Raw genomic sequence first — 11,815 nt, 5'->3', positions numbered from 1 at the left:
TTTATGTCCCCAAGATGTGAGTAATACTTACTCAATGTGTCTCACACACACACACACAGACACACACACACACACTCAACGTGAGCTGTAAGACAAACTAGTCTGCAGCGCAGTCAGTAAATGCTTAGACACGTGTATTGTGTGTATGTGTGTGTGTGTATGACAGAGAGACTCCTGAGGAATGCTCTTAGTGCTGTTGTATTAGCTGCGAACAGGAAATGGATTCCCAGAGACAGGAAGTAACTTCGTGGAGAGAGGAAACGTTTGCCAGCATCCGCCCTCTGTCTGCTGGATGGGGAAGGAAGGTGAGTGGGGGGGTTGAGGGGAGGAGGGAGAAGAGAGAGAGCAACGGAGTGTATTAGTAGGTACGAGGGAGAGACGGATGATGTTTGACCTGCCCTGAAAAAACTGTGCGTGAGGCTGCATTACACATCCACAAAATGTCACTGTTGTGGGTGAACCCAGGTGGATCAGCACTCAGGTGGTTTACCTGTTGTACACTAAACTAACAAACTCAGGAGCAGAGAGATCTTCTAAAATAATACATAACATACACATCAAAACTTGCTAAGCAGAGGCCAAGCAATTGAGTTGTTGTAGTGGGCACATTGTATATATCAAGTCGAGACAATTTTATTTAAATAGCCAGCTATCACAAAACACAAATTTGCCAAAAGGGCTTTATAATCTGTATGGCATGTAATACCCTCTATCCTTACTGACCTGAATGTCAGAAGAAAAAAAAACCCAGAAGAGCAGAAGCAGCTGTTCTTGCAGGAGATTAACGGCCATGTTTTTTTAATGAGATGTTCAACAGTCTGTTCAGGTGTCTAAATATTTCTGGCCATGTAGCGTAGTTACATCACTGTGAAGCACATTGCCGATTAAAAGAGGTCTATGTCCAGGTCACCTCCTCCCTCTCACACTCCCAGGAGAGAGACTGTTTGAGGTGAAAGGTCAGCAAATGTGTGTGTGTGTGTGAGAGAGAGAGAGAGTTTGTGCCTGTATGCATGCCTGTCTGGTAGGTAGCTGAAGAACTTGAGTTTGCAGAGGTCAACATACCACACACACACGCACACGCACAGTCCATCTTTGCCACATTGCCTCTGTTCTGTCACCATCACGGCTTCTCCGGACTCGCTCCCAACGGTCTGTCCGTCTCTGAAGACATGAAAGTCTGACTCTGCTGCTCTGACGGGGTGGAGACCTGTGGAGTAAAGCCAAACATCATACGAGGCTGGAACTCAAAGCATTTCTTCACACACTCATACTGTAAACAGCCAGCTAACACTAACTCAGCCAGCCAATCAGCCAGTGGAGAGGAATAAACTTTGAAAATAAACTTGGGTTTTTAAAAGATGGAAACAGATGAGGAGAAATGAGCGGCTCTGTTGAGGCATGTTGTTGGGAGGAAGAAAGTTTAATGTAGCGTGTGTGTGTGTGTGTGAAGATGGCACTCGATGGACAGATGGTCTTTTGTGACTCCTGACACCTGCCAGCTGCTGCTCTGCTCCTCTTCACCTCTTTTTCCTTCTCCTCTCACCTCATCGTCTCTTCCCTTTTTCTCCTTCTCCGCTCTATTCGTCCTGCCTTTCTTCTCTTTTTGCCCTCTAATCTTAGCTGCTATTCTCTGAAAAGACATTTAGAGGATCAAATGGTGCAGCCGGGAGGAAGGAGGCGTGCCATGTACGGGACATCTGGGGGTCAGTGAAGGTTGGATGCATTCAGGTGTTGTAGGACAAACTCATATTCGCACAAACTCTTCAGCTGGTTTATGAAGTGTTTTGTTGGACTGGCAATGTTTTTAAAGCTGAAATATGACAGCTAAACATGCCTGTGTTATGAGGCTTCTACAAGTTATCCCAAATTCAAAAATTCTTTTTGGGGTTTAATACAAATAACATCAGTTGACTAGTATGCCCAATATAACCATGACGTATTTAGCTGCAGTGTAGTGGTGCAATAAAAGAGAGAGTGGGACAAGCTGAATGCTGTAGATGTGCAGAGCAGCAGCAAGAAAGGCCCTTTCCCCACTAACGCTGCTAAATCTGAAATGTTAAAAACTGCTTTTATATCCTCATTAAGCTGGTGTTTTCAACCACCAAAAATAGATGTGTGTTTCTCTTCAAAGTGGACAAACTTGGAAACGATGGTCTGTGTGTTGCACTGTGGCGAGGTAAGAGGGGTTTTTACAAAAACGCTGAGGTTTGACGGTCATGTGACCACAGGCGTTTGACCTGTTCCTGAGAGTCCTGACTCACTGGCACAGTCAGGTTTTTTTCATGTTTGTTCTGTAAACAACAAACAATGCCAACAAAACTGCAGTTAGCCACTTGTCTGACATTGCACAAAGCTGTTGGCTCATGTGTTCTCCTGCACATCACATGCCCAGTGAAACAGACAGGAGCAGTTTTGTTGTAGGGTTTACGTACTGATGGTAAACTGTTGTCATGGTATTAGGTTAAAGATGAAACAAGTGTCAGCGATAGAGGTTAAAGTAAGAATCTGCAATATTTTACACACATGCAAAGATCTTGCTTTACTGTCTACTGTTTGAAATGTATGCACTGTATGTATTAAAACAGATAAAATTCAACCTGTGCTGACTGGCAGTTCTGGTAGAGGCTGGAGGGTCAGCACAGAGGCAGTGATGCATTTTATGTTGCAAGCAACGTAGCTCGGGCTTATTTTGTATAAACAGGCTTGGTAGTTAGATCAAGCAACAATATTCACAACCGTAGCAAAAACAAGCTGGAAATTAAATACAAAATGTCTTAAGAAATGGGAATCTTGCAAGATCTCTTGGACACAAGTGGCAAAAAAAAAAAAAAAACACAACAGCAAATGATTTGCCGTGCACTTTTTGACAGGCATGTTGAAATGCTCATAAAAAAAAACACCAGAAATTCAATAAAATGCCAAAACAAAGAAATAGTACATTTTAGAAAATATTTACTTTCTTGACAGACTCTCCCTGTCTTATTTCTGCAGATGCAGGATTGCTGCCAGAGTTCTGCTGCACCAGAAGAAAGCCACCAGAACAGTGACAGACAGTGATCAGTATGTGCAAACAGAAGAAACAAATGAATTCATGAGAGCAACATAGTCAGAAAATTACATTGTGAAGCAACAATGCTGATAGTCTGTCTACAATTACAAAGTTACAAGATGCTCTTTTGATTACATAATTATGTCAGGCCTGATTGGGAAACCGAATGAGGGTCAACGCCACACATTAGCAAAGTAAAGTTGTGAGGGGGGGACACTTTGAGACTTCAGTGACAGAATAGGGAGGATTTTGGTGTCTGTTGGCTGTTTACTTCAGCAGCAGCCAGTACATGTGACCTCTCACAGCTGTTAAGGAGGTTTCATTTCTTCCTAATTCGTGACGTCACAGCGGTCCACAGTTGGAAGACATGTTTGAAATGGGAAAAGAGGATCTGCTGCTGTGTGTCGTTTCCCCTGCTGGGAGACACATGGGTTTGAAAAAGTTCGAGTGAATTCCAGACTCACTCTCACAGCCTGAGAAAACAATCCAGTCTGCCTGCCCGACTGTCACTCTCACCTCCTCCCTGTCTCTGTGTGGGACAGTCAGCCAGCAAGGACAGCTGGCTGGCTGACTGTGGATGTATATCTGTGTATGTGTAGGTATCTGGGTTTGTGTGTGTATGTGTGTGTGATCCTAAGAGGTCAGAGGTCAAGCTGTGGTTCACTGAGAGGCACGTTGTTCCACTCCCAACAGGAAGGGAGGGCACTGTCCATATGCTGTCTTCACTCACTCACTCACACACACACACACACAAACACGCACAGGTTCACACGCTCACACACCATACGGATTGGTACTGTTACAAATACCAGCAGGTACACGCATGAGCTCACATACACTCACTCAAACATTGACGCATCATACAGACGTGCTCATCCTTACACATGTGAACACTTTAACACATTGACACACAAATATGCACTGTTTTCACGCCACATAAGTGTCAACACATGTGCACAGACACACGCAGCAGCTCACACTCTGTCGACACTGTGCTGGATAAATCTAAAAAACAACTATTTCTCTCGTTTGGCTTTCAGTCAACGTTAAGTCTGTGATTTTCACACTCGAAAGTGAGCTTTTAAGGTACCCTGTGGAGCTTTTGACCTCTAGTAGGGCTGTGGAGCAGTGTTTTTATGAGTGGGTGCACGTTTTCTTTGTAACGTGCATGTGTATGAGGATGTAATTCAAATTCCCGCTGCCTGTTTCAAAGCAATTGATGGTGGCATCAAGAAGCAATGTGAAAAAGCAGTCTATCAACATGCATGTGAACAATGTAGGAAGTAAATTATTACACTTACCTCGTTATTAGTGGTACTACTATATCTATTTTTCCAGTTTTTCTTGAGGAAGTAAAGAATTCAACGCACTTATTAGATCTCAAGGATACACACCATGTTTTTTAGTAAGCAACACTGAATGTATTTTATCTTTTGTCTATTAATTCCATCTATTAAGAAAGTGTCTCCAGAGTGGATAAAACTAAGCCTTTGATGAACAAAACGGAGCCCTAGGCAAATGATTATTCAAATGTCTTAAAATGTTTCAAACAACCCAGATTGTTTGAAGGCATACGGCGATCACATGGTGACGACCATCCACTGAGAGACACTGTGAGATGCCCTTAAAAGCCTGAAAGCATAAAAGTATTTGGAGCACAGTGAGATCACACGTGTTAAAAAGACAACTCGTTTTAGAAGCCATTATAGCTGATCACAGAGCACAGGTATTGTCTTTGTTGTCTGCATTTATATCGATTTCTCAGCATGCGTCCGCATGTATTCAAAAACAGTCTCGATGATAACGAGCCAAGCATCCGTGTCTGGCGCGCTTGTCGCCAGATGTTGGCTGTGATGTCAAGGTTTGTTTACAGACTGGGAGAGGGGGAAAAACACTTTCCTTTTGCTTTTGCATATCAGTGGTGATCTTCATCAAAACAACCTGAAAATACAAGTGAGGACACACATGTGGTTTTCACGTGTAAACTGCATCCACGCAGAGTCTCAGTGCCAAAGCTGTTTGGGACAGCAGTGTGAAAGTTTGGGACTTGGGAGTAAAATGAAGACACTTCCCTCCTCAACCTTCTGTCTCTATTTTGTCACCCCCTCCCCTCAAACACAAACCCTTTCGCTTTTTAAACACACTCACTGACACTTCTTTGGCTCTCTCTCTCTTGCTGATTAGATGCTTCTTTTCCTTCCAGATTACTTTATTTTCTCGCTCTGACAGCTGGGTCCAGACACATGCACAGGACGTGTGCAGCCAGCAGGCAGCTGCGTACAGCTGTGTCCTCATGGCATCTGACAGCATCTTTTACAGGCTTTAGAGGTATCACACACACACACATAGGGGGGTAGGGCTTAGAAGTTATTGTATATTCAGGGCAGTTTCCAACACACACAACTTGTTACTATGCAAATAACAGAGGAGATTCAAAGCAGAAAACAACAAGATGCATCAAAGGTACAAATATCCAAGACAAGGCAAGAGAGTCATCTCTATTGTATAACTGTGACTTCTGGAAACACATGACGAGACCACAGGTTAGAAACTACTCTGCAACGCTGGCTGTCAGCAGAGAAAATATGGCGTAATTGCTTCCTTTTTGGCCTCATCAGATCAATTTAAAAGCAATCTACAAGATGTCTCAGTTAACAGGCCAAGTTTGAGGACAACCCCCCCCCCAACATCCCACTATAACAGCTCCACTGTAATCAATGTCAGTAATCAATAAAACATGTGTTCACTGGAGGAAGTACATATTATATATGTCAACATACAAGCTACATTTTTATCAGTGAGAATGTTAAAGGGACAGTTCACCCCAAAATCAAAAACACATTTTCTTTCCTCTTACATGTGTGAATGTTTATCCGTCTAGATTGTTTTGGGTTGCTCAAAGTGCCAGAAAATAAGTTCGGAAAACTCAACAGCAAGGCCCCTTCCCAGAAATCATGACCCAGTTACTCAAGTTTTATGCAGGAACTATTTTCCTTCTACCAAACTACGCCCGTCAGAGGGAAGCATGCATCTACTCTCCAAATCCTGTGCTAGTGCTAGTTTGTGGAGATCAGTTCATAGCTAACAGGCGCCATTAATGTTTACATCCCACACTGTTACAAACATGAGCCTCTCATCCATGAGCAGTGACTGGCGTTTGTAGTTTGAGGGGTTTTTTTTTGGCACTTTGAGCTGAGTGCCGTCTAGTTCCATTATATCCGAGAGAAGGCAGATGATGTCTCCAAAACTCGGCAACTCACGGCAAAATAATCGAGGATAAATAGCACCACAGGGAAGAGAGGAAAAGAAATATTTTTGATTTTGGGGCCCCTTTAACTATTTATATTTATGGGTCTGTCTGGTAGTATATTATACAGCACTAAGGTCCACTCATCAATTCACATCATGTTTGCTTTTGTCATTTTCTTTGTATTATTCTTCAAACTCTGTTCTCTATCTGTGGTAATAGAGCTGTGTGTGCAGATTGATTTGGAAAGTGTACAGTGTCCCACACAACCATCTAAGATTAAGCTCTCTGAAAGTCTTCCCAAGCCTTCTTTTCTGACATACAGCATAATATATTCAGCACGGACCATTTGGAAGCTGTCAGTGCAGAAGCACATCTATCATAGAAACCACTGACCAGAGCTTCTGGAGTGGACTTTTAAATAATGTCTGCAAAAGAAAAATAAGAAATATGAGAGCCGTGCCTCATTGTCCTCACAACACTGAATACACTGTTTTGGGTTTTTTTGGTTTTAGCAGCAGGGGGAAAAAAAACATACTCTTTAAAATTGAAATAGACACTGATTGGACAACATATTGAAGCAAATGGTTTGACAAGTGATGCCTGATCTCTGAATCTGCACTGATGAGTTTTGTCATTTTTATTGCAAACAAAACATTTGCTCCGAGCACAGTGCAGCTACAGCCTGCAAGATCGTGGTTTGTGCTGCTCAGCAGACACACAAACAGAAACAATGGCCTGTTCTCACACCTCCCCATCTGGACTGATCATTTCCAGCACAACAGGCAGGTGGGACACACACCCACACACCCACACACACACACACGCACACTTAGAGGAATGCTAAAGCAAATGTTTACTGTTTACACTGGACCTCGTGTTGTTGTTATTGTTTTTGCACTTTCCCTTGTAATTGTTGCTGTGGCTGTAAATCTGACATCAATAATAATCACAGGTTCTGTCTCCAAAATCATTAAATCATTAAAAAATCTAAAAACTACACTTCAGACTTCAGTTATGGATATTTTTTTTAACCCACAAGCTTTTCCCATAATCACAAGAGGCTATTTAATGCTTCCAGTTTCTGACTATTTGTAAATGATAGCAATAAATGATTTTATTAATACCAAAAGATCTCTTTTCTCTTGCCCATCTGAGTGTGGAGTTCAGAAGCTGTAACAGCATCTTCCAATTCTAAACAAATATTTTCTCTCCTATAAATTAGTTTGAGCATCCCAACCTCAGATTACAGATACAAAAGTGAACTAATAACTCACCAGCCAGACTGTCTTGGCATCAAATGGTTATTTCTCAGTCACTATTATTCAGTCTGTGCTCTGTAATTATTAATCCACCCTGCAATTCTGCTGAAGTTCCCCTCAGTTTCCGTAATAAAACAAGTTGGAAAGCAGATAAAGAGACGTTTTAAAATTGCTGTGACGAACTGGAGAGAGGCGTCATGCTGCACAAGACAATTGGGCAAATTCATTTTTAAGAAACACTAGCGCCCCCCAATGGTCTACCCCATGTAAGCCAGGGTGACCCATAATTTCCATCATAAGGGAAAAACGCTACAAAATAAGTGCTGGCCCCGCTGTCACAAAGCACAAAAGGTCTTCCTATGGTACCTGCCATACACAGTGGACTGAGGGATGAGCTTAAAAGACAATGATATAGCAGTAATCAACAAAAACGATCATTAGAAACACAGAATTAATCATCTGCTGTCCTGGTGTAACAAGTCTCCAGTGAAGAGAAAACCACTTTAAAACAGTAAAGCGCTAATAGAACCAGTGATTATTACACTGTTGGCAAATGTGCATTCTTAACAAACAAAAAAACAAAAACAAAACAAAACTCCAACATCTATGATTACCTGATTGGATACTAATGTCTCCAGAACAGTAAAGGCACCTTACCTCAGTGTCTCCCACTGTTGCACACCATCAGTTTTGGAGGTCTGTTTCCTTAAAATGTTACTTTTAATCTTTTGCCAGTTTATGAGGTACACCAAGCAAAACTAATGCAGCCTAATATGATAGTCCTGCAATGAATGTTACCCACAGGAAAGTATGTGCAGGTGCTGCTGAATTGTATTGAATCATACAGGTGTTTCTATTAATTTGCTCCCCCAGCTTGATGAGAAACACCTCTCTGTATGATAACAGTACACACTACAGCCTAAAGAGTTGTCATAGACATGCATTAGTTTATCCACAGGTGTCCCAAGTAAACTGGCTACTGAGTGTATGTTTCAGCTCATTAAGTGTGAATCATCTGAACATGCTTTTGATATTTTATTATTATGTATATAATTTTTTACTGCTTGTTATTTCGATATTTTATTATATATAGTTTGTTCTTACAGTCATGGTACACTTTATTTTCACTGCCATTTGCTTTTGATATTCTTATTTTGATATTCATTTGCATTTGATATTCTTTTTTGTGCAATACTTTTACTACTGTTTACTATTTGGCTATTTTATTATTATTGTTATGTATGTAATCTTTTTACTGCTCGCTATTTTTTATTTTTTTTATTATGTATAGTTTGTTCTTTATAGTCTTATTTTCACTTATTTCACTGTGTGTAATGCTGCTGCTGCACTGCAATTTCCCAGCTTGGGATAAATAAAGTCTGTCTGTCTGTCTGTCTGTCTGTCTATCTATCTATCTATCTATCTATGCAACAGCTTCAACACTTCAAGTGTGGTTGGATCAGACTGAGTGAGTGGTGTTAACGTGCAGAGAGCGCCCTCTGCTGGGAATCATCATAATATCACAAAAGCCTCACGATCTCATCTCTGGTGAAATAACAGACAACAAATTCCCACACTCAAGTCAAAAATGAAGGAACGAAAATAAGAGGTGTTAAGGAAATTGAACTTCTGAGGCAGTGAAGCTGAGGAGGGAGATGACAGAAACCACGTGAGTATCAAGAATACATCAGTTGAAGTGACCCAGAAATACATGAATCTGATTTATTACTTACATTGCACTGTGGGGACAGGTCAACCTGGCTGACTCTTTTTAAAGGTAACTAAGCTTTATTGAACTTATGATACATATTCATAAAGCCATCAAAGCACGTTTTAGCATAACTAACAAAATTTGTCGGAAAAGGTTAAACATTACTGAACCAAAACAAAAAACAAAACAAAACAGAAGCCCTGTGGTTGCAGAACAGTCATTTTACAACATTTACATATTTTGGATTTCATGAGAATTAATTAGTATTATTTTATAATTATTGGGGTTTATTATCTATAAACAAGATGAAAAGTGGGCTGACAAACCACTAAATATTCAGTGAGTGAAACTGCCTCATGTCCACCTAGCTGCTACCGATGTCTTTTAAATGATCTCACTAGGAGTGAACACAGAATAGACTGTAATAATTTTGGAGTAATGTCTGTTTACAAAATAATGCAAATTTGAGTTCGGTTCAGTGAGGCGCCTTGCTGCAGACCTCCCTGACAGCCTCCTGCAGTTTCTTTACGGACTCCATCACCAGCCGGAAACTTTCATGGAAGCTGCTGTTACCTTCCCTCACCCAGGCCACCTGGAGCTCTCTGACCCACGTCAGGAGTCCATCCAGCTGCTTCTGCACCTCCCTCTGCTCCTCCAGCTCAGCGAGCAGGGCCTGTCTGGCACACACTTCTGCTTCGTAGGCTCTCTGGAGGTCAGCAAGGGACGACTCCAGCCTCAGCACCTCCTGGATGGAGCAGGGCCACAGTCAAATCATAGACAAATACATCACTTAGCATTCTGTTTTCAACAACATATGTAAGCATTATGAGAAGTAGAATACACCATGTCTGATAATGACTGCGCTGTAAGTTAAACATACAATCCTCAATAATGATAAACATAAATGTTGATAAAACGTGCTATATTGCTAAGTGACCATTTGTTTTTATCAACAGACAAAGACCATCAATAACCTTTAAACCAGGCGTATCTGCCAGCTCATGTTTTATTTGCTCTGGCAGATGTGTCTGGTGCCTGTCCTGGTCAGACAGATTTCCATCCATCCTGGTCTGTGTCGCGCCAGTCAAAACCATTTATCTAATATGGGGTGGGTTCGATACGAAAAAACCAAGACAGCTGCGAGAGGGAGGCTGGGCATCAGAGAGGCGGCGAGGAAGAAAAGCATGTAGAGCCAGAATGTTTTCACATCAGTGAATTAAGGCTATATTTAGAGCAAATCAGAGTTGGTGGTTTTTGCTGGAACAGTGGAAAAACAAACCAAAACAATTTTATTTTGGTTCTGTCAAGTTCGAATGAAGTGTGTTTTACAGTAATGCAATGTAAAATTACTAATTTATCAATGGAATCTGGCGGCTTTGATGAGAGCAATATAGTGGCTTCTCTAGTTAAACAAAAATAATCTTCCTCTTTAACAAAATGGTCTGTCTCTGTAGGGATCCTTTCCATAATGCCGTCAGACACTTATAATAACAATCTGAGCCTGTCAGTGGTAAAAACAAACACTTTCAGTGGACATACAGGGATAGATGACCTCAAGGATTACACTGCAGCCATTGCAGGCCATTTTGTGGCTGCCAGCTGAAGCGCTCTACTGGACCAATCTCAAATCTATTTGTACCTATTAGTCATTTAGACACCAAAATGTTCACACACATATGTACTACAGCCATCACAGCTCAGCTCTGCACTCTGTAGTCTGTTTACATCTTTCTATAATGTAACTTTTTTTGACAAGGACCCATCACGTTTTTTTTTTTTTTTTTTGAGTATATGTACCGAGAGGAACCGGATGCAGATTAAAAATAAACTTGAAATTAATAACCAATAACGTTACATAAGCCCAGACAATTTATCGATCAGGCTCTAATAGAGAGGTATGGACTACACAGGTATGTAATGACAGGCATATGAGGTATCATAACACTACTGAGGCCAAACTTTGATTTAAAAGTGTTTACATACTGTACATGTTAGGTGAACAGTGTGCGATGTTAATATCATCAAGGGTGTGTGAATTTAGCTCTTTTACATACTCCTTACCCACCTGTGTGTTTTGAGGGTGTTTGTTGTGGGACTTGTCCTCGGGCAGCAGGACATTTGGCGGCACGGAGAAGCAGCGGCTCAACAGCAGCTCCTCCATCCGCTCCGACAGCTGCTTGAACCGCTCCTCGAGGTACTGCTGCAGTTTCCGGCTGCACTCTCTGGCCCGGGACCGGAGCAGCTCCTCGGCGCCGTCCGACTCGCCTTTGCTCAGCTGTCTCACACACACCTTCTCCACGACGGGTAAAATGTCATACAGGCTGTCCTGGAAGGCGCTGTACACCCGCAACATGCAAGTCTGCGGGGTGAAGCCAAAAAACTGTGTCTCGTACAGTTTTAAAGTGGCCGCCTCCTCGTCCACCATTCCGGCGGTGTCCATCTCTTCTTCCCGGGTTTCCCGCGCCATGTTGAATCACTGACGTTATAAATTTCCTTCTTCTTGTTGTGATGTTTTTGGCTGTTGACACTCAACGGTGGTGAAACAC

General features: G+C 41.8%; 1 protein-coding gene across 1 annotated transcript; it reads right to left on the bottom strand.

Moving 5' to 3' along the window:
• Nucleotides 1-9,284: 9,284 nt before the first annotated feature.
• On the bottom strand, nucleotides 9,285-11,736 carry mis12 (MIS12 kinetochore complex component). Its single transcript, XM_041941410.1, has 2 exons — nucleotides 11,335-11,736; nucleotides 9,285-10,014 (listed from the first exon to the last, which is right to left on the bottom strand). Exons 1-2 carry the CDS (start codon nucleotides 11,734-11,736, stop codon nucleotides 9,745-9,747), a joined length of 672 nt encoding a protein of 223 aa, XP_041797344.1. The 3' UTR covers nucleotides 9,285-9,744.
• Between the last annotated feature and the right edge of the window lie 79 nt (nucleotides 11,737-11,815).

Source organism: Chelmon rostratus, chromosome 1, assembly GCF_017976325.1.
Source record: "Chelmon rostratus isolate fCheRos1 chromosome 1, fCheRos1.pri, whole genome shotgun sequence".
NCBI lineage: Eukaryota > Metazoa > Chordata > Actinopteri > Chaetodontiformes > Chaetodontidae > Chelmon > Chelmon rostratus.
This window is presented reverse-complemented; position numbering and strand designations above follow the sequence as displayed.

What these genes read in the sequence shown, in the direction of transcription:
- mis12 (XM_041941410.1), bottom strand. Translation starts at nt 11,736, where the DNA reads ATGGCGCGGGAAACCCGGGAAGAAGAGATGGACACCGCCGGAATGGTG. An exon ending in AACACCCTCAAAACACACAG is followed by an intron (nt 10,015 to 11,334) that starts GTGGGTAAGGAG and finishes TGCTCCATCCAG; the next exon opens with GAGGTGCTGAGGCTGGAGTC.